This window comes from Hypanus sabinus, chromosome 17, assembly GCF_030144855.1.
Source record: "Hypanus sabinus isolate sHypSab1 chromosome 17, sHypSab1.hap1, whole genome shotgun sequence".
NCBI classification, from domain to species: domain Eukaryota; kingdom Metazoa; phylum Chordata; class Chondrichthyes; order Myliobatiformes; family Dasyatidae; genus Hypanus; species Hypanus sabinus.
Genome location: NC_082722.1, coordinates 65,140,115 through 65,165,496, shown reverse-complemented (window position 1 = coordinate 65,165,496; position 25,382 = coordinate 65,140,115). Strand labels below are relative to the sequence as shown.

Sequence of the window (25,382 nt, the reverse complement as noted above, 5' to 3'; positions counted from 1 at the left end):
TCAGCGAATGCTTTATTTCATGAACTGAGGATCAATATAGGAAGTGAGTTCCAGGAACTGGACACTGGTAATCTAATCACAGAGCTGAATGAACAAATTTTGGCGTCTGAAAGTTCTTGATTAGATTAAAGTTCTGTAAACCTGCTCATTCATCTGTTTAAAACACAATCCTGTTATTCTTGTCACTCACAGAGGGGCCCTGGCATTTGCAGCATATAAAGTACAAGTGGTTTCTCAATTTTAAAGCTGTCCTCTGCTTTTGGTAATCTTAACCTTCAACATAGTTCAGAGTAAAGTTATTATCAAGGTACCTAATAAAGTGGCCACTGTGTATGTTCATGGTCTTCTGCTCCTGCAGGCCACCCACTTCAACGTTTGACATGTTGTGTATTAAGAGATGCTCTTCTGTACACCACTGTTGTAATGTGTGTGTGTGTGTGTGTGTGTGTGTGTGTGTGTGTGTGTGTGTGTGTGTGTGTAGTTTTGAGAGGATTAGGTAGGACCGTCAGTCTCTCCAGCAGTTGGGTCCCTTGTACCTCTTTAGAATGGTTATCTCACACTAATTCAGGAAGGTCAGAAACAGAAGCTGTAGTTACAGGGTCAAAACAACAAATTTCACGATCTACTGCATGTCAGTGATAATAAACGATTCTGATTCGAATTTTGAGGGCTCTCTCAAGCAGACACCCATTTTTATCCTCAAATTCACCTGCAGTCTTACCTATTGTGTTCCCCAGCGCTCCTGCTGCGTGACTCCTGTCAGTGCTCGAACCCCTTCAGCGTTGACAAAATGTCATTGATCCCTTCAGCGGTCAACACTCTTCTGCTTGTGTGTGGATGTGTTTACGATTCACTGCATGCACAAGAGAAAGTGTGTGAGTGCGTGTTCACGTGTGTGAACTTGTGTGAAAAAGAGTGTGTGAATGTACAACTGGAGAAGGTGTATATATTTGCCAGGAGAGAGCATAATAAGTGTGTGTGTGTGTGTGTGTGTTCTCTGACAGAGAGAGTAATACACACAAAATGCTGGAGGAACTCAGCAGGCTAGGCAGCATCTATGGAAAAGAGTAAACAGTCGACGTTTCAAGCCAAGGCCCCCCCATGAGGACATCATGTCCTGATGAAGGGTCTCAGCTCCAAATGTTCACTGTTGACTCTTATCCAAAGGTTCTGTCTGGCCTGCTGAGTTCCTCCAGCATTTTGTGTATGCTTCTTTGGATTTCCAGCATGCAGACTTTTTGGTGTTTGTTTTAGGAGAGAGAGTGTTTGGGTGCTCATCTCTCTCTCTCTGTCTTTTTAACGTTTAATCTTTGATAAAGTTTTTGATCACCTTCTAGCACCTACCTATGGCTCACAGTCAACCTTTCCTTCATGATAGTTCTATGAGGCTGTAAAAATGGAAAGCGTTGTTGTGACTGGATTGTTTCTTGCCAGTCCCTGAGAGACAGCCAGTGGGCAGGGAACTGGGCTAAGGGCACCCCCCAAGAAGTCTGTACCCTCTGGGAACTGTGGAAGCTTCGGATAGGAATGGCTGATGGAAGGAGGTAATTCCTCACGTTCCTCGCTAGTAAGTGCAGTGTAGTTTACTGGCACCGATTCAGAAAATAAACTCAGGCACCGGGTGCAGATTAACAACAGAAGCTGTAATTACCAGGGAGCTCAGACATTGTGCATTCCAGAAACATCGCGTTTCTCGGTACTGCTGGCATTTTATAGTCAGAGAATTATACAACATATAAACAGATTCTTCAGCCCACCGAGACCGCTTTCACCACTGTGCCCCCACTTTTAAACTAATCTCATTCGGTTCTCCCCACATTCGAACAGCTTTCCCCGGATTCTACTATTCGGGGGAATTTATAAAGGCCAATTAATGCATCAGTCTGCAAGGCTTTGGAAAGTGGGAAGAAATCGGAACCTGGGGTGGGGGGAGGAATCTCCAACACCAGCTACACAAGAGGATCAGCCCCAGATCACTGGAGTTTTGAAACAGCAGCACGACCAGCCGCGCAACTATACGAAACACTTCCATTCGATTCCCGTGTGACAGATCCGGGCTGAATTCCCCTAAATGAGCTTCAGAAGTTTCTGAAACAAGGAAATTCTCTTTTAATGATGAGTTCACTAAAAACAGCCCATGCACTAAATGGTCTTTCCCCAAAGACTCGAGTTTGCACAGGTACTTGGCAAATAAATCAATTACGATATTTAACACTCCGAACTTGAGAGCTGTAAGAATTGAGCTTTTTTTTAAAAAAAAATGTTTAAACTAGATTTAAACGGGAGAGCTGGTGGCAAAGACATGAATGATGGACAGCGAAGTAGCCTGGTCTGTTTGGGGTTTCAGACCAACAAACTCGGTTGGGCACTGACATAACGACTGCTGCCGACAGATGTTGCAAAAACTGCTCACAATAATACACTGAAAGGGCTGAGTCATTTTCTAAGAAATTAGAATCTTGGTGCCGTAGCCAGTCACAGCTCCGCAGGAAGTGGCTTTCTGTGGAATTCTTTCTCTCTCTCTCTCTCTCTCTAGTTGCAGCTCATGGTCTTATCACAGTCAGGCCAAGTATGAATTACTGCCGTTTCTTCCTCTCTGTCCTCCCGAGGGAGTAAAAGAAGCCCCTTGCGTCGGGACATTCACGGGTCGGCTGTTCAGCAATGGAGTGCAAGGATTGGAGGTCTTCAAAGCTTCGGAAACCCGGTGAGTCAGCCGACTTCAAACCGTACTTCAGGGGAGGAGATGCTCACCTTGCGCCTGCAGGCTGGAGCTCTTCCAAGCTGCATCTCGAATGCCGACGGAACCCCAGCGGCTCGTCGCGAACCCGGCACTTCTGCCGGTCTGGTGGACGCAGGGGAGTTCGGCCGTCGCGGGCGGGGAGGACGGAGGTGGTCCTCTCACCCCCCGGACGGAGAGAGCCGCTGTCGTGGTTCCTTTCACAACTTGTTTTGGCTGTTGCTGAGAGCAGCGGTGTGTGGGAAGGGCTTTGTGTGCAGGCTGACTCTATGAGGGAAGCCGGTCTGACCTGTACTGACACACAATCCTGGAGTAATGTTTATGTGTTGAAAGGAGCGATTGAAATTTACACCCATTGTGTAGGGTGTTTCTTTTTCTGTCCTTTTGTGTTTCTGATTAAGCTAATCGAATTTTGTTGTCAGCAAAATCACCCTGTGCACCAGCGCAGTTGACCAATGTTGCGAAGTCTTTTTGAATGTTATTTTTAGCAAATATTTGACCTAAAAGTGGGCTTATCACAAAACAAGCAGTTTTGATCACCGCTCAGTGATTAACCGGATGATCCAGTACTGTGCATAAAAATCACTTTTTAGAAAAGACTGTTTATTTTTGCAGTTCCTCGAAAGGTTGTAAATAAAGAGAATCGGCAGCGTCTCCCAATAGGAATTGACTGTGGGGGCGTGTCCACTGTTGTGGGCTGAACCTGTTCCCGCATGGGTGCCTCGAAATTCCAGCTCTGTTGCTTTATTTTTCGTTCTGAGAGTTATGCAATTGGAAGCAAGTTATTCTGCAGTGAAATGCGCAACTTCCGGGTCATCTTGGTCATTCGGGAAATCGGACGGGGTCCCCAGAGTCTTGATTACTCCCCCAGCCCTAAGTGATTTGTGTGTCAGGAGTGTGGAAGCCGACAGAGTTCCCAGTTGGAATCGAGGAATATGAGGAATCGAGGAATATGACGAGGGCAGTGTTGAGAACTGGCCACAAGGTAGAAGATTAGTCATGATCTGATGAATGGCAGTACAGGTTTGAAGGTTCCACCTGCTCCTGTTTCTGACATTTTGACGAGCACAACTAGAACAATTGCGTTTTGATGCTGTTACGTGTGCTGGAGTGGCTGCCCAGTTGGCAAGCACCCTCTCAGTCTTACCCACCCCTCCCACAACGTCTCCATCTTCTAGCTGTACAGCTGCCTTGCAACCCATGTCTTGAGCCATTGTCCTCAGGAGGATCCCTCCCCAGTTCTCTTCCCACCCATCCCTGAAGCAACTCACAGTCCTTTTCCTGACCTCCCTGTCGTATCCTGGCTACACTGAGGCCCGATTGGAACTAGAGTGGCCGAAACCCGCGAGCGACTCACTCGGACCTGCCTCTGACATGTGACAACCAGTCAGTTACTTCAGGGCATGGCAGAAATATTCAGTGGAGGGCTCATTTCTAGACAATCATCTTCTACAGCAGTTTCACCTGAATTACACCAAAACTAACCTGACCTGCCAGGAACTCCAGGGCTGTGTGTTTTACACTCGAGTAAGAATGAAATCTTGGCAACAAAGACATTAACTTAAATGCTGCTCTGCTGCAATCTCAGGATGTCTATAATCATGCAATTAAGGTCTCACAGAAGGCATTACCTTAGTATCGGAACTAGCAGTCAGTCTAGCATAGTCCATATACCTACAACCTTCTGCTTGCCCCTCAGATTTTGTTTTAAATCTTTCATCTTTCACCTGATGTCTGTGTCCTGTTGTTTTAGACTCCTCTCATCATTGTCATTATTATATGCCATGTCATATGACTTGGGCGATTGTGGTCTTCCATAGACCTGTGGAGAAGAACCCCTTCATACCTGTTCTTATTATTTTCTCTGGCCATGACCATGATTGCTCTTGGCAAATTTTTCTGTTGTTTTCCATTGCCACCTTCTGGGCAGTGTCTTTACAAGATGGGTGACCCCAGCCATTATCAATTCTCTTCTGAGATCACCTGCCTGGTGTCAGTGGTCCTGTAACCAGGACTTGTGATGTGCATCAGCTGCTCATAAGACCATCCACCACCTGATCAGGGGGGGGGGGGGGGCTAAGCAGGTGCTACACCTTGCCCAAGGTTGACCTACCAGCTAGCAGAGGGAAGGAGCACCTTCCACCTCCTTTGGTATCTCCACCCCACTTCCCAAGACTCCTCTACCCTAAGAAAAAGAAGGACAATCTATCCTATCTATGCCCTTCATAATTTTATAAACCTCTGTTGGCCACCATTGCTCCAGGGAAAAAGAGGGAGGAGGAGAGGATGAGAAAGGGAGTGAGAGGGTGAGGAAGGGGGAGGGAGAGGGAAAGAAAGGGGGAGAGGGAGAGAAAATTGGGAGAAGAAGAGAAAGGGGGAAGTGGGAGAGAGAGAGAAAAAAGCAAAACTGCATATGAGATGGCAAACTGTTTCAAAACCCACTTCCTGATTCTGAAAAACCATGATGGACGTAGGGAGTGGAAGTGACATCAGCCTTGTCCTATCATTATCTCTGATCCCAGTCCAGGCCTCCCTTGTTGTCATGACTAATGTTGATAAGATGTCTTGACTTGCTCTCTGCCATTGTTGGTCAGTTGACCCACTCAGTCCTATTAGATACGTGGGTTATAATCAAAGAAGAAAATGGCTGGAGTCGCTTAGCACTTTAGTGTGAGCGTGTTTATTAGGTGTGTCAAAATTCAAACTTACAGAAATTGTGAAAACAAAAACTGCCAATATTTACAAAAAGATATCTACCAGAAAACAGCTCCATATTACAGGTGGCCCCCGCTTTTTGAACATTTGCTTTACAACAACTCGCTGTTACGAAAGACCTACATTAGTACCTGTTTTCGCTAACCAAAGAGGATTTGCGCTTGTATGAAAAAAAGACGGCCGCTTTATACGTGTGTTTACCCCGAGAAAGACTACCATGACCGTGAAGGCTTGTGTGGGCAGTTGTGTGTGCATGCATGTACGTGCATACGCATGTATGTACGTATGCGTGAATGTGTGTAGGCGTGTACATGCACATGCATGTACATGCGGATTTTTTCCCTCCAAATCGATTTTGGCTCGCTGTCTTCCCGATCTGATAAGTGAAACTACACCATACATACAATATTTCTTCTTTATATAGGCTGTATATTTATCATATCATTCCTGCTTTTACTATATGTTCGTGTTACTTTAGGTTTTTCTTTTGGGTCTGGGAATGCTCAAAAATTTTTCCCATATAAATTAAAGGTAATTGCTTCTTCGCTTTATGACATTTTGGCTTACAAATGGTTTCATAGGAACACTCTACCTTCGGATAGCGGGGGAAACCTGTATTCTTGACCAGTGTGAACTCTTGGCAGCCTCTATCTCTCTGTCCTACTGGGGGGGGGGGGATGAGTCCCTGTTTACTAGGCACTAGGATGCACCTTCTTTAATTACCCATAAAATTAACTTAATACTCCACATGAATTAGAATATGATGCACCCCACAATGTAGTTAAATCATATTGCAAAGTAAGCAGAAGTATCGACCTTAAATACTGTATACAAGCATAGACACGTTTACACATCCCATCACAAAAGAGATGGAATATTCTGCCGCGTATGGTGGGAAAGGCGCCATAAAGCTAACCCTTTAGGATCTGTTAGAACATACAGGGGGAAGGCGCTGAAGTGCGTACACTCAGTGAAACGACAGCAGAACGTGTGTGTGAGTGTGCAAATGCGTATGCGTAAGGAGTGCGTTTACCGAGCACTCTCCATCTGTAATGGGATTTGATCTTTTAGCCCTCAGCTAGGATCAGTTAGGGTGGCGTAGTGAGTGGGTTCATTTGCAGGATTTGTATCAAGAGGCCTGGGCTTTCAATCCAGGAATAAGCATTCAAATCCCACTGTGGCATTTGAGAATTTAAATTTAGTTAATTAAACAAATATGGGTGCTGGTAATGGTGACCTTGCAAATGCCAATTTGTCATAAAATCCTAGCTGATTCACTAAAACCTGGTGCCGTTACCTGGTCTATAAATTACTTAAGATACACAAATGTCATCGACTCTTCTTTGCCTCGAGGCCACTACATTACTCAACGGGGATGACCTCCACTAAATTTGCCGGATCTGCCCACATCTCACTGAGAAGCCTCCGTGGTCAGGGTCGACCGTGGATGTTGTGTCCTCGCTGTCTAGATACGCAGGTCTGGGCAGTACAATGTGGAGAACAAGCTCTTGCCCATGTAGCAAGCTGCCGCTCTCCACGTATCTAATGAACCCAAAGGAATGGCACAGACCAGTACAGTGTGCCAGTCACAGGAATTGCCAGTCAACATTGAACTCAACGTAGGATGGCAGCTCCAGAATTTTCCCTTGGTGTTTACTCACTAAGCCTGCCCTGTGAGTGGGTATAGCCACAAAGCAGCGGAGGTTTGAGATCAGAGTTTTCCTTCTCTTACCCTGATTACTACCCTGGGCTATAACAACCGTAGGAACGTCTCTTATCTTGATAAAATCAAGAGAAAATAGTTTGTTGCTCTGAAAGTTGTCACCATGACAGGTGCACTAGACTGGTATAGAAGTCTGCTTCCTTGATGACGTGGCCTTTGAGATAAATTAATGAAAATTATGAGCATTAAGTATTGAGGATGTTGTACCAAAGGAGTTTGGTTTCAAGCATAGTTGTGTATCAAGTGAATACACGAAGGCACTCTTAATTAAACAAATATGGGTGCTGGTAATGGTTAGGCACTCAAACAGCGGTGTCCACTTTCCCAGGATTTAAGTGCTTCAGTGCAAAGCTATTAAGGTGGAGGAGCTTACTTGTTAATGAGGCCTTTCCTTCATTGCATATTGATTTGTGGGATTACTGGGATCAGTGTGCCAAAACATATTCCTTCAGGGAGAAGCACGGGGGAGACCTTGGAATGCAGAGCCCATCCCTCCAAAGCCCAGTCAGAAACTTGCATTGATCGGAAAGGAGGGAAGCAGAAAAGACTGCATCTACAAAGAAACACTCACACAAAATATTGGAGGAACTCAGCAAGTCAGGCAGCATCTGTGGAGGAGAATAAACATTCAACGTTTCAGGCCAAGACCTTTAATCGGGACTGGAAAGGGAGGGGGAAGATGTCAGAATAAGAAGATGTGGGGAGGGGAAGGAGAATCAGCTGGCAGGTGATAGCTGACACCAGGTGAGTGGTTGGGGGAGGGAGGATGGAGTAAGAAGCTGGGAGGTGATAGGTGGAGCTGAAGAAGAAGGAATCTGATAGGAGGAGACAGTTTATTTATTTATGCATTTATAATGGATCCTGCTGGGATTTCTCAATGCCATATTACTTTTTAAAGTACAGCCACTATTTGGAATAGAGTAAATTGGGCAATGGCAATGTGAACTTGATAGATCTGTTCTAGTGATGTTAATTGCTGGGTAAATATTATCCAGGACACCAGGAATAATCTTCATGGAAGTTTCCCAGCTTTGCCACATGTTTGAGATGTGAAATAAAGGGTAAGAAGTAAGTATTGTTCTACAATTCAGCCAGGTGACTTCTGGGAAGAGAATTCCCAGAGTTCTCTGCTGGTGGGTCTGCTTTCTATTAGTCTTGTAAGGGGGATGTTGTCAGAACTGTTCCATTGAATTATGGTCTTGTAATTCACTATCAACCATATCCAGATGGCAATAAATTGGAGCAGTACATTAGAATTTGTGCACTCGTAATGCTTTCTTTATTGTCCTACACCATAGGTTGTCTTGTTACCTAATGTCTGGAGTTTATCTCACATTCTGGTTTGCACAGACTGAGTACATTGTGCTCTGTCAGTATCACAATTCCTTGTGAGGTGATGTGCTAGAGCGGGCCTGAACTGCATTTTTCCGAGTCACCCCGGCTCCTGCCAGCTGACTGCTGACCTCAGAACAACTCGCTCACCTCCGTGACAAAATATTCTGGAGAGCTGAGTGGAAAACTCCAACGTGGCTTGAGCACAGATTCCAGCGTGCTACATGAGTACAGCTAGGCCAGGCCTGTGATAATGGCTCACCATCTTCCCCGTCAGCTTCTCGTGAGAGTGCTCCTACAACACTGCTGGGCCTGGTGTTCCAGGATTGAGCTGGGTGACCATGGATCATCGGCAAATCAGGACGGTGAAGGACCTTGTGGGGAACCTGTCCGAAGTAGGACAGCATGTGACTTGATGGCAGACTTATTGGTGGCAACACACACAAGGTGCTGGAGGAAATCAGCAGCTCAGGGTAGCATCTATCGAGGGGAATAAACGTTAGTGTTTCACCCTTCCTCGGGTCAGATGCAGCATTTAATGTGTGTTCCTCTGGAGTTCTAGCATCTGCAGAATCTCCTGCGTGGAACTTGTGGGTGGAGATGTTTCCTCAGCTGCCCCTAGTCCACCATGGTGTCAGAGCAGCCAGGGAGTTTTGTAGATGGTCCACGGGACAGCCAGAATTCACTGGTGGTGGACAGGGCACCGGTCAAGCACCTTCTTCTCAGTTATGTCAAGCTTTTTGAGAATTGCGGGAGCTACACTCAGCTAGGCAGATGGAAATTACTCCATCTTGTCCTTGAAGTGCCTTGGAGGTAGCGGGAAGGTCTTGGGATATCAGGCGGTGAGTTTCTTGCCGCAAGGCACCCAGTGATGGATGCACCCTTGTTCTTTGGGCTTGCTGCCCGCTCAGAGGGTGGCAGGGAGGTGGGATTTAATAGTTCCTTTTGCAGAAGAAGGCAGGAAGATCAGAGCAGGAGCAGATCTCTCTATTTAATGAAATATTCTGCCCTAAGCCTCAATTCATAGAACATAGAACAAAAACGGGCCCTTTGACCCATGATGTTGTGCTGAACTAATTAAACTATAACTATCAGCCATTGTGGAATGGCAAAGATGGGTCAAATGGCCCAACTCTGCTCCTATGCCTTATGTCTTATCTATATCCCTCTATTCTCTGTTTATTCATGTACCTTTTAAGGAGCCGCTGAAACACTATCATAATTTCCTCCAGTATCACACCTGGTCGTGCATTCCAGGTACCCACCAGTCTCTGTGTGGAACTCAACCTGCCCCACTCATTCCCTCTCAGCTTAAACGCATGCCCTCTGATTTTAGACATTTCAAGGCTGGGAAAAAGATACTGGCAGTCTAAAACTATTCATATCCCTCGTAATCTTATAAACTTCCATCAGGTCCCTCCTCAGCCTCTGTTGCTACAGAGGAAACGACCAAAGTCTGTCCAACTTCTCTTTGTAGCAAGCGCTCTCTAATCTAAGCATAATCCTGGTAAACCTCTTCTGCTCCTTCTCCAAAGCCTCCACATAGTTCCTATAATGGAGGTGACCTGAACTGCATGCAATACTCCAGGTGTGGCCTAACCAGAGTTTTATTACTTCCAGTTTTTTTCCCTGTCAGTTCTCCGTTGCCCTCGATCCTCCGATCTTGAATGGAGTCAGAATACCGTAGCAGAGAAGCAGGCCCTTTGGTACATCCTGTATGTGCTGGCCTGGTTTTCTGCCTTCTCACATGCAGGATTTTCTCTTTACAGAGAAGGAGGATGAGAGGTGACTTGACGGAGTGTGCAAGATGATAAGAGGCATAGATAGAGTGGACAGCCGGAGACTTTTACCCAGGCCAGGGTACATGGGGGACTAAATTTAAGGTGTGTGGAGGAAAACATAGGGGCATATCAGGGATAGGTTTTGTTTTACAAAAGTGTGGTGGGTGTGTGCAGGAAACATTGTCCAGGGCGGTAGTAGAGGCAGATTCATTAGAGACATCTAGGGGGCTCTTAAGATAGATACATGGATGATAGAAAAATGGAGGCCTACATGGGAGGGAAGGGTTAGATTGACCTTAGGGTAGGTGAAAAGGTCATTGTGGGTCAAAGGCCCTGTACTGTGCTGTAATGTTCCATGTTCTAGGTTCTGCCTCCACCTGGACCAGAGCTCTCCATGCCTCTCCCATCCATGTACCGATCCAAATTTCTCTCAAGTGTTACTATTGAGCCTGCGTCCACCACATCCGCTGCCAGCTTGCTCCACACTTGCACCACCCTCTGAGTGAAGAAGTTTCCCCTCACATTCCCCTTAAATATTTCACCTTTCACCCTAAAACTATGACCTTTCACACTGAAGCTATAATGAAAGGTTTGTGTAACTCCAGTAATCTAACCTCCACAGCCCTCCAGTGTTCCTCTTCAGAGAAGAGGGCAGAAGCTCTCCCTAATGCTGTAACCAGTGTTTAGTGTGGCAAACAGCCGAGTGTTCGTGGCCGACGGGGCTGCTGACAAGTAAGGAAGCGCAGCAGTGTCTTTGTGATTGTCTCCTGTGTTTCCTTAGCTTGTACTCCTTCCCCTCTGCCCATCTTATTACAGGAGCTTAGCGGACTGCAGGTATCCGAGGCGGAGGGAGGGAGGGACCCTGGCCGTTGCATTTCTGGCTGGCTGCTCGGGGCCGCCTTCACCTGGGGCATGAGCGCTGCAGCGTCGATCTGCTTGCCCGAGTGCGTGGCAAGTGATTTTTGTTCAGTACACTGTGCAAACTACTGCACCCCGGAGCGTGAAGTGAGTTCCAGGCTGCTCAGGGCTGGCGAGCTTTTCCAGGCTGCAGCACCAGATGTTTCTAATAGTTCCCTTTTTCTGGCTGTAATCCTGGCTGGGGCAGTGCGTTGCACCTCGCCATCCCACCTATCAATCACCTCTGCGAAGGTGCAGCAGAGGGATGAGTAAATGCCTTCTTACCCAGATGAGATTTATGGCTAGGAAACGAGTTTGTGGATGGATTTCCAGCCTGGCTTTGGTGCAGCTGGAAACGCTTACTGGGACCATATCCCATTTGGACAGGTACTTGCAGGAGCAGAGCCTCAGAGGAGTATGGAGTTAATGCAGGCAAGTAGGATTGGTGTAGATATGCATGATGGTCAACATGAATATGACGGGCTGAAGGGCCTGTTACCATGCTGTACAACTCTCTGCGTGTAAGTAAGGAAATATAACAGTGTGCCTTTGTGATCAGTCGGGGTTAGATGATTTGCTATGTTATGAAAAATGTACACTTCCCCTAGGTAGCAGCTAGAATTGGCAGTATCCCAAGACTCGCAGGAGTTCATCTCAGTCACCCTTTTCACACATAATTGAGTGCAGTCCTTCTTGTTTCTGTTCTGCTGAAGCTCTTTAGAATCAGAGAGTCATACACCAGAGATATAGGCCCTTCAGCTCAGTGAAACTGCCGTCTATGGTGCCCACCTATCTAGTCCCAATCTCCTGCGTTCAACTAATATCTCCCTAAGCCCCCCCCCCCCCCCCATGTACCTATCCACGTGCGGTCTTAGTCGATACTATTGCAGCTGCCTCAACCACATCCTCTGGCAGATCATTCCATATGCTCACCACCCTGTACATGAAAAGCCTACCCCCGAGTTCCTTTTAAATCTTTCTCTGCTCACCCTAAATCAACGCCCCTAGTTTTGGTCTCCTCTTCCCTCAAGAAAGACTATTACCATTCACCCACAATTGCATGGCTAGGCACAGCTCAAATGCCATCTATAAATTTGTCAACAACACAATTATTGTTGGCAGAATTTCTGGTGGTGATGAGGAGGGGCACAGAGTGAGGTAGATCAGATGGATGAGTGGTGTTGCCGCTTTAAAAAACCTTGCACTCAACGTCAGTAAGGCCAAGGAACTGATTGTGGGCGACATGAAGGAGAAATTGAGGGAGCACACGCCAGTCGTCATCGAGGGATCAGAAGTGGAAAGGGTGAGCAGTTTCAAGTTCCTAGATATCAACATCTCTGGGCCCAATATATTGATGCAATTACAAAGAAGGCATGACACAGCTATATTTCATTAGGAGTTTTAGGAGAATTGGTGTGTCACTAAAGACACTCAAATTTCTATGGATATGGAGAGCATTCTAACTATTCTAACGATTAGAGATAAAAGTGGGAAGATGTGCCTGGAGGCTGTGGAAGTGAGCGAGGTCCTCAATGAATACTTCTCTTCGGTATTCACCAATGAGAGGGAACTCGATGATGGTGAGGACAATATGAGTGAGGTTGATGTTCTGGAGCATGTTGATATTAAGGGAGAGGAGCTGTTGGAGTTGTTAAAATACATTAGGATGGATAAGTCCCCGGGGCCTGACGGAATATTCCCCAGGCTGCTCCACGAGGCGAGGGAAGAGATTGCTGAGCCTCTGGCTAGGATCTTTATCTCCTCGTTGTCCACAAGAAAGGTACCAGAGGATTGGACGGAGGCGAATGTTGTCCCCTTGTTCAAAAAAGGTAGAAGGGATAGTCCGGGTAATTATAGACCAGTGAGCCTTACGTCTGTGGTGGGAAAGCTGTTGGAAAAGATTCTTAGAGATAGGATTTATGGGCATTTAGAGAATCATGGTCTGATCAGAGACAGTCAGCATGGCTTTGTGAAGGGCAGATCATGCCTAACAAGCCTGATAGAGTTCTTTGAGGGGGTGACCAGGCATGTAGATGAGGGAAGTGCAGTGGATGTGATCTACATGGATTTTAGTAAGGCATTTGACAAGGTTCCACATGGTAGGCTTATTCAGAAAGTCAGAAGGCATGGGATCCAGAGAAGTTTGGTCAGGTGGATTCAGAATTGGCTTGCCTGCAGAAGGCAGAGGGTTGTGGTGGAGGGAGTACATTCAGATTGGAGGGTTGTGACTAGTGGTGTCCCACAAGGATCTGTTCTGGGACCTCTACTTTTCGTGATTTTTATTAACGACCTGGATGTGGGGGTAGAAGGGTGGGTTGGCAAGTTTGCAGACGACACAAAGATTGGTGGTGTTGTAGATAGTGTAGAGGATTGTCAAAGATTGCAGAGAGACATTGAAAGGATGCAGAAGTGGGCTGAGCAGTGGCAGATGGAGTTCAACCTGGAGAAGTGTGAGGTGGTACACTTTGGAAGGATAAGCTCCAAGGCAGAGTACAATGTAAATGGCAGGATACTTGGTAGTGTGGAGGAGCAGAGGGATCTGAGGGTACATGTCCACGGATCCCTGAAAGTTGCCTCACAGGTAGATAGGGCAGTTAAGAAAGCTTATGGGGTGTTAGCTTTCATAAGTTGAGGGACAGAGTTTAAGAGACGCGATGTAATGATGTAGCTCTATAAAACTCTAGTTCGGCCACACTTGGAGTACTGTGTCTAGTTCTGGTCGCCTCACTATAGGAAGGATGTGGAAGCATTGGAAAGGGTACAGAGGAGATTTACCAGGATGCTGTCTGGTTTAGAGAGTATGGATTATGATCAGAGATTAAAGGAGCTAGGGCTTTACTCTTTGGAGAGAAGGAGGATGAGAGGAGACATGATAGAGGTGTACATGATATTAAGAGGAATAGACAGAGTGGACCGCCAGCGCCTCTTCCCCAGGGCACCACAGCTCAGTACAAGAGGACATGGCTTTAAGTTAAGGGGAGGGAAGTTCAAGGAGGATATTAGAGGAAGGTTTTTCACTCAGAGAGTGGCTGGTGACTGGAATGCACTGCCTGAGTCAGTGGTGGAGGCAGATACACTAGTGAAGTTTAAGAGACTAGTAGACAAGTATATGGAGGAATTTAACGTGGGGGGGTTATATGGGAGGCGGAGTTTGAGGGTCGGCACAACATTGTGGGCGGAAGGGCCTGTAATGTGCTGTACTATTCCATGTTCTATTCTATATATATATACACACACACACTTATCGTAGTTTACAATTTTGTTATTATGTCTTGCAATGTACTGCCACCACAGAACAACAAATCTCATGACATATGCCAGTGATATTAAACCTGATTCTGATTCATGTCTCATCATTTTAAACATTTTTATAAGGTTACCCCTCTATTCTCTGTAACATTTCATAGAAGAAAGACCTAGATTGGCCAGACTCTCCCTATAACTCAAGCTCTCCTGTCCTGGCAATATTGTTGTAAATCTTTCCTGCGATGTTTGCAGTCAACCACTTCTTTGGTATAACAATGTGACCAGAACTGTACACAGTACTCCTAAGTGTTGCCTCACCAATGACTTGTACATCTGTAACGTAATGTCCCAACCCCTATCTGTACTCAGTGCTCTGACTGATGAAGGCCAAATTGCTTAATTGACCACCCTGTCGACCAGTGGCACTGCTTTCAACAAACTCTTACACTCTTAGTCCCCTCTGTTCCATTACACTCCCTACTGCCTGAGCATTCATAGTGTATCTCTTATACTGGTTTGACTTTCCGGAATGCATCATCTGTTACTTATCTGCACTGAAATCCATTTGCCACTCCTCAGCCCACTTCCCTCACCGATCAAGATCTCCTTCTTCACTATCAGCAACGTCTCCTTCTCAGAATTGTGCACACTACTGCCTTTCAAATGCACTAATCAGCAAGGGCACTCACCCACTGCAGTGAAGTGGGAAGAAAGACTTGCATTCTCTTCGTTTCCTAGAACATCCCAAAGAATTTTACAGTAACCGAGAATCAAGAAAAAACCAATGAGGAAATCAAAAGTAGAAGCAGGCAATGTTGGGAGCAGTCAGCAGGTCGGGCAGCATCTGTAGAGAGAGGAACAGAGTTGATGTTTTAGGTTAAGAAAAGCCCCTCTGCACTCTCAGCAGTTCTGATGAAGCATGTTCACTATGTTTTTAACATGTTTTTGCCCATTGAATATATACCGAAGTCTTTGTCTTATGAGGAAGGTTGGGTGAGATAGGGTTTTTCTCTGTGGAGTGAAGGGAGATGAGAGGTGACGATAGAGATTTAGAGAGGCTGAGACAGAGTGGATAGCCAGTAGGTTTTACCCAGGCCAGCAGTAGCATACTTTTTAGGTGAGTATAGGGGAGATGTCAGAGGTAGGCTTTTATATAATGAGTAGTAAGTTCCTGGAATCCACTGCCAGAGGTAATAGTAGAGGCTGATGCATTATAAATATTGAAGAGACTCTTAAATCTGGTTGAAAGAAAATTGTAGTGTTATAGGAGGGAAGAGGTAGATCGATCGAGGAGTAGGTTAAAAGGACGGCACAGCATCGTGTGTTGAAGGGCCTGCACTGTGGTGTAATGTTCTGTGTTCCAGATACATCCCTCCTCCCACCCGCGCCCCAAGTTTTCCGCTGTAATCTATTCTTCCTGTATTCCATCAACATTGCCCTAGATCAGGAGTTTCCAGTCTGGGGTCCACGGACCCCTCGATTAATGGTAGTGGGGGGTCCATGGCATGAAAAGATTGGGAACCTCTGCAGTAGATTCTATGGGTCACTCACATAATGAGGACAATGTACACTGGCCAGTTAATCTACTAGCCCGCAAATCTTTGGGGATGTGGGAGGAAACCGGCATGGTAACAGGGAGAATGTGCAGACTACACACATTCAGCATCACACTTCCCTATCAGACTCGGATCACACGTGCACTGAGGTAGTAGTTCTGCCTTTCCTCATCTCAGCTCGTACTGGGTTCCTAAAATAAATCCAGAGAATTACTTTTTAGGCCAGGCACCATCTGTGGTGAAGGAAACAGTTAACATTTCAGGTATATGGAATTATTCCAGAATGGCAGCAGATTATAAATGAAACAAGTTTTAAGTTGCTGGGAAAGTGGGGAGCAGAGAGAATCAAAGGGAAGGTCTGCAATAGGGTTGAGGCAAGTGGAGACAAATCTTAGCTTCCCTTTCTGCACTGGAATTGGTTTATTTTGTGAAACACTTGCCTTGAGCAGTGTTTATACAGATCGAATCATTACATAGTACTTTGAAGGTAAAGCAATAACAAATAAAAGATTCTGGAAAAGTGCAGTGCAGGTAAATGATAAAGTGCAAGGTTAAAACAAGTTCGATTGGAAGGTCAACAGTCTGTCCTGTCATGAGATCTGTTCAAGAGTCTGATGACTGTAGGGTAGAAGCTCTCCTTCAGCATGGTGGTACATGCTTTCAGGCTTTTGTATCTTTTGCCCAATGAGAGGGGGGAGAAGAGAGAATGTCTGGGGCGGGTGGGATTTTGATTATGCTGGCTGCTGTACCGAGGAAGTGAGAATTGTACTTCTCGCTGAGGAATCATTGTTAACAGTGGTAACAAAAATAAATCAGCAGCTGCTTCAGATCATACAATTTTGGAACAGAACAAGGCAATTCAGCCCATCGAGTCTGCCCCGCCATTTGATCATGGCTGATCCATTTCCCTCTCAACCCCATTCTCCTACTTTCTCCCCATAGGACATTGGAGGAAAACCATGTTCTTGCCCCAGTCCAGAGACCTAATGACTCTGGTTCAATACTGCTCTGCTGGGTGTGATATCTATTGGAACACACATCTAATCAGGGCCCTCAGCATCACAGTGAGAAAGAGCAAACTCCACACAGATTGCCTTGGAGGTGAGGGTCTCTCTGCTGTAAGGCAGTGGCTTGATTAGCTACACAACAGTGCATTCCACTTCCTCAACCTAATACTGTCAGCCTTTATCATTCCCCTTGTTTGAGAAGGACAGTCATGAAGGAGATGGCACAGGGGTTAAAATACCAGACTACTAACCAGAGCCCTGGACTAACAATCTGGAGACCATCAAATGCCACCATGAGAGGACTGAAATTAAAATTTATCATTAAACTTAGTCACGTCCATCATGGGCACTAGCCTCTGTAATATACAGGGCATCCACAAGGAGCGATACCCCCAAAAATCGGCATCCATCACCAAGGACACCCCATCACCCAGGTCGTGCCTTGTTCTCATTGTTACCATCAGGACGGAGGTACGGGAGCTTGAAGGCACTCTCTCAACAATTCAGGAACATCTGCCATCTGATTTCTGAATGGATTTTGAATCCATGAACACTACCTCACTACTTTATTTCAATTTTCGCTCTGTTTATTTATTTATCTATCTATCTATTTATTTATTTAATTGATTATTTAAATATGTGTGTGTGTGTATACACACACACACACACACACACACACGTACTGTAACTCACAGTTTTTTCTTCTATTGTTATATATTGCATTTTACTTCTACCACAAAGACAACAAACTTCACAACATATGCCCATGGTATTAAACCTGAATCTGATTAAGTAAAACAGGATATGAGTAATGAATGGATTGCTAGAGGAGCTCGGGGGCTCAGAAAGCACCTATAGAGAAAATGGACAGTTGGTGCATAAGACTCGTTACCTGGGCAGCTCAGATGAAGTGTCAACCTGAAATGCAGATGCTGCCTGACCCGCTGAGTTCCTCCAGCAGTTTGTTTTTTTATCTGGATTCCAACACCTGTAGTGTCCCGTGTCTCCATGTTATGAGTAACAGAGACCACAAATTCACTGGATTGTTGCTGAAACCTCAGCTGGTGTTTGAGGAAGTCATCTTTAGCCAGTCTAACCTCAGTGTGACCCAAGCACACCGCTATGTTTAACTCTGAAGTGGCCCAACAAGTTCAGGGACTGTTGGAGTTAGTCATTGAAGCTGAAAAATGTGTGTGTGAAAAATTGAGGAATTCCTTTTGCAAGATGATCTCAGGTCAAGAGCAACACACACACTCAAAATGCCGGAGGAACTCAGCAGGTTAGGCAGCATCTATGGAGGCAAATAAACAACTGATGTTTCAGGCCAAGACCCTCTGTCAACTGTTGCTACCCCTCTGTTGACGTTGCCAGACTAGCTGAGTTCCTTCGGCATTTTGTGTGTGTTGCTCAAGATTTCCAGCGTCTGCAGAAACCCGTGTGTCTCAGGTCAAGAGCAGCCATGTTACAGTGGCCTCCCTGCAGGGTTGGAGAACTGGAGAACTATATGGTAAGAGAGCTGTGTGTTTATACAACCTCTCGAGCTGACCTTCACCGCAGTCTTGACTCCAAATAGAATTGTTTGCAGTGCTGTGCTTCATACAGCAGAGGAACATTTTCAGTGTGTTAACATCAATAATAAAGCCATTAAACTCAGGTCTCACTGACTGCTGTACAGTCAGAGGACAGGGGCCGAGCTCCCTGACCTGATGTCACTCACCAGGGATTTGACAGGAATGTCTACATTGATAAAGCATATTCCATGTGGTGAAATGGACAAGGTGCTGCTTTCAAACTAGATCTGTCACCAGAGTGGAAACAATAGACTGCAGATGCTAGAATTTGGAGCGACTCGCAACGCATTGGAGGGACTGAGTAGGTCCAAGCAGGGAAATAACCGATGTTTTGGGTCAAGGCAGAAGGGCTGAAGAAGTAGGAATTTAATAGGGTAGGTCAGTGGACCCTGGAAGAAAGGGAAAGAGGAAGGGAACCAGAGGAAGATAATGGGCAGGTGATCTTGACCCGAAACATCAGCTGTCCATTTCCTTCCAAAGGTGCTGTCTGATTTGCTGAGTTCCTCCAGAGATAGATCTGATATCAAGCCACATAAGGTTGGGTCAACACTTTATGGAACATTTCAAAGGAGGAAAGAGAGCTGAAGGTGTATAAAGAGGATTCCAGAACTTGGACATCTGGAAGCTCGATAGAAAATTCTCAGACAGTGGCAGCTGGCTGGGCCTCCAAAGAACAACGGTTTGCCTTACACCGAGTGGTAGTTTTGAGCTGGAGCCTCAGAGGCACACCTGTAAGCGTGGCCGACTTAAAGATCAAGGCAACAAAGTCAGATTTAGAAAGATATTGATAGGAATGATCCCCCACCGAACTGTTAGATCACCTTCATGGCAAGTGACACACTTTTCTACATCCAGTGGGATCTTGATACTGGCACTGGCTGTGACTATTGGATGAAGTCTGCAGGAGTTCTTACTAATGTCTGTAAAGCTAGACCATGGAACGTTGTTGCACAATAAAGCCTTGATCCCACAATGTTGTCGCCAACCTTCTAATCTACTCTACATAATCTTCCATTTTCTTTCATCCAGGTGCCTATCTAAGAGTCTCTAAAATGCCCCTAAGGTATCTGCCTCTACCACCATCCATGGCAATGTGTTCTACCCACCCACCCCTCTCAGTGTAAAAGTCTTTCTTGGATATCCCCCCCCCCCCCCCCATGCTTTCCTCCTGTCACCTGAACATTAGTCATTTTGACCCCGGGAAGAAGCCGTCTGTTTCCAGGATCAGCTACCAATTCCAGGCTTCAGGAAACAACTTTTCATCAACCCCATTGGCTGAGACCCTTGCCATTCTCTTTCTCCTGAGTGCTGTTGATGTGGGGATGTTGTCTCATGCCTTGGTCATGGATGCAGAAATGTGGCTTCCATTTCAGTTGGCTGCTCCTGCTCTTCCCTCTCCTACCCCGACAGTCAGTAATTGCAAATCCTGTCTGCATCACGGTATAGTGAGACCAGCTCTTCCAGTGAACTTGGCAGATCTCGGGATCAGACTATTGACTAGATGATGGATTACTTCATTTAAAATCTGCTCTGGGGCCAACTCATAATCACATAGCAGGAAGGAGTGCCTCTTCCCTTGGTCTGGTGCTCGTATGGGTTTCCTGTGGTGGTGTTTCAATAACGAGACAGTTGTCAACCCTGTAGCAGTGTACAGTGGTAGAAGCAGCTCACTGGTGTGTTAGAGGCTGACAGCAGCATATTGGAGAATGGGGCTTATAAACAGGGCACTCCTGGAGAACAGAGGCTCCTAAGCACAGCTCACCATTGGATAATAGGATAAACGCTGCTCGCTACTGGAGATAAAGACTTATGAAGATATCACTTGGGGAACAGTTAAGTTAAAGTCTGTCCTGAGCCTTATAGGCTCATCAGGCTGGTGGTTATGCCTCCATGGCGTGAAGTGACTGAGAGTACGAGACTCTTCCCCCCGCATCCCCCGGATAGGACGCCAGTCTATCACGAGGTTAATGCCCAGCGTTTTGCCGGTACCCATTTTCAGCTGGGTGAACTGGAGCAGTGTGTGGTTAAGTGCCTTGCTCGAGGACACAACACGCTACCTCAGCTGGGGCTCGAACTCACAACCTTCAGATCGCTAGTCCAATGCCTTAACCACTTGGCCATGCACCACGCACTTGGGGAATGAAGGCCTCTAAATATTGCCATTATTGGAGAATGGACACAAAGTGTGAGACTAGAGTGTGTGTGAAGAGATGACTTAGGACAAAATGCCAGGAGGACTCACCAGCTGTTTGAGGTACTGAGTTGTTTAATCCCATATCATCAGCTGAGCAAAATGCTGGAGGAACTCAAAGTTGGGCAGCATCTATGGAAATGAATAAACAGATGCAGCTTCTCAAATGTTTCATTCCCCATTCTGGTTACCCTTTCACCCTGTCTTTTCACCTGCGCATTGCCTCCTTCCGGTTCCCTTCCTCTGTCCCTTTCTTCCAGGCTCCGCTGTCCTCCCCTACTAGATTCCTACTTCTTCAGCCCTTTAACTCTTCCACCTCTGACCTCCCAGCTTCTTAATTCATCCTCTCCTCTGAACACAGCCTCAGAATAGAGGGACGTCCTTTTAGAATGGAGATGAGGAGGCATTTCTTTAGCCAGAAGGTGGAGAATCTGTGGAATTCATTGCCTTAGGCGGCTGTGGAGGCCAAGTCTTCATATATATATTTAAGGCAGATGTTGATAGATTCTTAATTGGTCAGGGCATGAAGGGATACAGAAGGAAGGCAGGAGATTGGGGCTGAGAGGGAAAATGGATCAGCCATGATGAAACGGTGGAGTAGACTCAATGAGCCAAATAGCTTAATTCTGCTCCTATATCTTATGGGCTTATGGTTTAATCGCCCACCTTTCCCCTCACTTGGTCTCAACAATCATCTACCAGCTTGTGCTCCTTCCTCTCTCCCCACCTTCTTGTTCTGGCTTCTGCCCCTTCCCTTTCCAGTCTTGATGAAAGGCCTCTCGGCCTGAAACATCGACTGCTTATTCCCCTTCACAGATGCTGCCTGACCTGCTGAGTTCCTCCAGCATCTCGTGTGTGCTGCTCAAGATTTCCAACATCTGTAGGACCTCTTGGTGTCTGTCAACACCCCATGCCTGCTTGGGCAGACAGTGCAACCCATCGCCACTCTAGAACCTAAAACAAAACAGCATCGTGTTTGTACTGGTTCACCCCGTGGCTCAGAGTGGGTATGGGGGAAAACAACATTAGATTTTATTTTAATGATGTAGCAACAGCCTGCGCCCTGCAGTCACACAATGGGCCATCCTGTTGATGGATCTCAAGTGAAGATTGAGACATCTTTATTGCAACTTTATTGAGAAGTAATGTACAGTTGATTAGAGAATGACCCTGCTCTGCTGAGCTGCATGCTGTCAGAAGGGTTACAATAGAATCTGACCTCCCTTCCCACCAGGCTCTTGCTTAGACTGTCTCTGGAGTGCCCTAACCTCTGATATAAGGCACATTGATCACAGCTTCCTGTATTCATAAAAGCTCTTTTGCAAAAGCTCCCTCATTGCAGCCGTCTCCTTGCTATAACATTCTTTTTACATTGCTCTCCAAGGCAGCATGAAAGACTGGGCCCATTGTGCCCAGTTTTGAATAAAACTCTGGGCGGAATAAATTTGTAGGTTTGAATCCCTGATAAATGCTCAATTAGTTAGCCGTAAAAAATAGGATCCAGCTGTCCATTGACAATGCATTAAAAAAATACACATTAATACCTCGACACCATCAGTAATTTAATCAGAAATAATCCTTCATTAACTGCCTCCTGCCTGGAGATGTCTGTTCTACCTGAAAGATAAAGTGAAACCAGCTGGTGTTTGTTGCATATTGAGGTTCTCTAGAAAGTTCACTTTCGAAAAAATCTGTTACATTAACTACCCGTAAAATTTATATTAGGTCTTTAACCAAGTAAAATGCTTCAAGCCACCTAATAGAAGAGTAATCAGCTTGTGAAGGAAGCATTGGGACTGTTGACTGTTGATTCTGTCACACAGAGATAGGATTATAGAGTTGGAGCTTATTGTAAAACTTTTGACACCGTGTGGCTCAGAGGTGCAGAGTAATTCCTCTGAAGAGCACCTTTAGATTCTGCTAAACCCATGGCAACAAGAGGCATTTATTTGGTTCAAAGTCTATGAAACTTGGCGTGTTTAGCACGAGCAACTAGGGTTGAATTTCTCAACATATGGTACCCATTTTAACCAGGACTCGTAGCATATTTCCTTCGGCTATGCTCTGAGTTGTGCTTTGGACGCCGGTATTTGTATCACAAACACGAGAAAATCTGCAGATGCTGGAAATCCAAAGCAACACACACAAAATGCCGGAGGAACTCAGCAGGTCTCCTGAAGAAGGAGCTCGGCTTGAAACATTGACTGTCTACTCTTTTCCATAGATGCTGCCTGGCTTGCTGAGTTGCTCCAGCATTTTGCATGTGTTGCTTTTTATATTTATTGTCTATGATCACAAAAAAAGTTGAATCAGGCCTATAACTCAGTTCCAACATTCATTATGATCATGTCTGATCAACTCTCATATTTCTGTTGTAACCCAATGCCCTTTGGAGCCTTTTACCCCAGAAATTTCTGTATCTCCTTAAAAAATATTTATTGATTTAGCCTCCACAGCCCTCTGTAGTTGGGAACTCCAGTGGATCACCGCTTTCGGAAATTTCTCTTCATCTTCATCCTTTACTGAGCTTGAATGAAGTAGTCCATAGAATGTCCAAGAGACAACCACATTGCTGTGTGTCTGGTCATCACAAAGGCCAGCCTAACTCTCTTAATGGCTGGAGTGAACCTGATGAACTTTTTACAACAATCTGAAAGATTCATGCCAGCTGGAATTGGTTGAATTAACTGGCCGAGATGAAGGGTCTAGGCCTGAAATGTTGGCTGTTTATTCCTCTTCACAGATGCTGCCTGATCTACTGAGTTCCTCCAGCATTTTCAGCATGTTGCTAACTGTCATGGTGGCCTTTGATCTCAGGAGCTTGCTCTTTAACACCAGTTGAGTATTAAACCCATTACGCCTCTGTATGTGACAACAGCTGGGGGATATTTGTTTCTCTTGTCAGTCGAACACCGGCCAGGCCATCTGGTGCTTCTGTGAAGGCAGCATCACGAAAGAAGCAAGGCCACAGTGGAAATTACCCAGTTGTCCGTGGTCAAATTTGCATTGAACAGTGTTCACTGGAAAGAAAAACACAAAAGAAAAAAGACACAAGATGCTGCAAAGTTGATGACCCCTATCACCGACTGCTCTACCACATTAGCCACTGTTGAACAAAGTTTAGCTTTCTACTGAAATAGCAGGCCTTCCCTTTCATTCTGAAGAGCCCACCACGCTGCTGTAGTGTGGTGTCGCAGATAAGCAGCCAAGAGAAAGAGCTTCTCGCTCACCATTTGCAAACCAAAGGTCATTCATCAAACTGCCCTGTCTCCTGCTTAAACCCAAGAGTTTCTGCAGAAGCTGGAAATCTACACACAAAGTGCAGAAGGAACAAGCAGCTGACGTTTCAGGCTGAGATCCCTCATCGAGACTGGAAAGGAAGGGGGAAGAGGCCAGAATAAGAAGGTGGGTGGAGCGTCTTACTGGTCGCTGTGGTTCCTACTCTCAATGTACTCTGAGTCATGCACAGTCCTCACAGACATCTCTAAGCATTGGAGCAGTACTCGCTATGCTCCACACCCACTGGCAGGATAACCAAACCCACATCAGTGTCCCCTCCCAGGCCAATGTTCCCAGCATCAAAGCCCTAATGGCATTCAGTGGCAAGTCACATAACCAAGGGGAACTTTTCCCGCACAGGGTGGTGAAGGAACTGCCGGAGGAAGTGGGTGAGGCGGGTGTTATAGTATTATTTAAGACCCACATAGGTAGTTACATGGAGGGATATGGGCCCAATGCAGTAAATTGGGACTAGCTAGGAGCACGTGGTTAGCCTGGAGCTGTGGGCTGAGGGGCAGATATCCATGCTGTATTTGTCTCTGGCGTTTATGACTCCCGAAGCAGGCACTCAATGCCAAGCACTGTCTCAGGCAGGAGATTGCTCAGAAGGCAGCGTTGAATGTTGTTCTGAAATTAAAGATAAAGATTAGCCTTATTTTATCACGTACACAAAACAAACAGCGAAATGCGTTTTGCTTGAATCAATGACCAGCACAGTCTGAGATGTGAGCTGCCCCCAGCATAATTGCCACCATGCCTCTGGCACCAACACAGCATGCCCACAACTCAGTAACACTAACGTGAATGTTTATGGAACGTCGGAGTAAACCAGAGCACCCAGAGGATACCCGCTGTCACAGGGAGAACGTGCAGACTTGCTACAGACAGTGGCAGCAATTGAACCTGGATTCTACGGACAGGACAGTAAAGCATTAGGCTAACCACGTCACTCTCATATAACATCTCTACCGATTTGTGGGAATCTGTGATTCACTATCACTCCAATTAGAGAAGATGCTTTCAGGTTGACCTTGACAGCCTGGAATCCTGGGAGGACACAGAGTCCCCTGTGGGTGGCAGAACGAGTGCACCACTTCACAGTCTTCTAGTCCCACCAAGCATCTTCAGCCACGTTGACCTCGATGACTACACAACCAGAATAGAATCATTCCATCCCAGTGATGGTCTAAGAGGGAGAAGAAGACGAGATGTAACAGAGTAACAACAATGAAATGCTGGAGGAACTCAGTAGGTCAGGCTACATTTATGGATCGGTATGAAAGAGTCAACGTTTCAGTCTGAGACCCTTCATCAGGACTGCAAAGGAAGGGGGAAGAAACCAGAATA

The 25,382-nt window shown here is 45.9% G+C and overlaps 1 protein-coding gene and 1 long non-coding RNA gene across 15 annotated transcripts in view; one reads left to right on the top strand and one right to left on the bottom strand.

The window, feature by feature from the left end:
- The window catches only part of LOC132407013 (uncharacterized), a 29,142-nt gene extending 26,022 nt beyond the window's left edge, over positions 1-3,120 (bottom strand). The window contains exons 1-2 of the long non-coding RNA XR_009516343.1: positions 2,752-3,120; positions 722-853 (exon numbers count right to left, since the gene is read on the bottom strand). This is a non-coding gene — a long non-coding RNA (uncharacterized LOC132407013). The remainder of the gene's footprint in view (positions 1-721; positions 854-2,751) is intronic.
- Positions 1-25,382, top strand: part of gse1b (Gse1 coiled-coil protein b) — a 709,689-nt gene that overhangs the window by 342,121 nt on the left and 342,186 nt on the right. For 2 of the 14 annotated variants that reach the window (XM_059993221.1, XM_059993223.1), the window contains exon 1: positions 1,423-2,704. The exons of 9 other annotated variants lie outside the window; for them this stretch is intronic. In XM_059993221.1, the coding sequence (XP_059849204.1) occupies positions 2,662-2,704 (43 nt within the window). In that variant the 5' untranslated portion in view covers positions 1,423-2,661. Of the gene's footprint in view, positions 1-1,422; positions 2,705-3,703; positions 3,723-25,382 lie in introns of those variants that run through there. 3 more of the 14 variants (XM_059993230.1, XM_059993233.1, XM_059993226.1) reach the window with 3 other exon arrangements.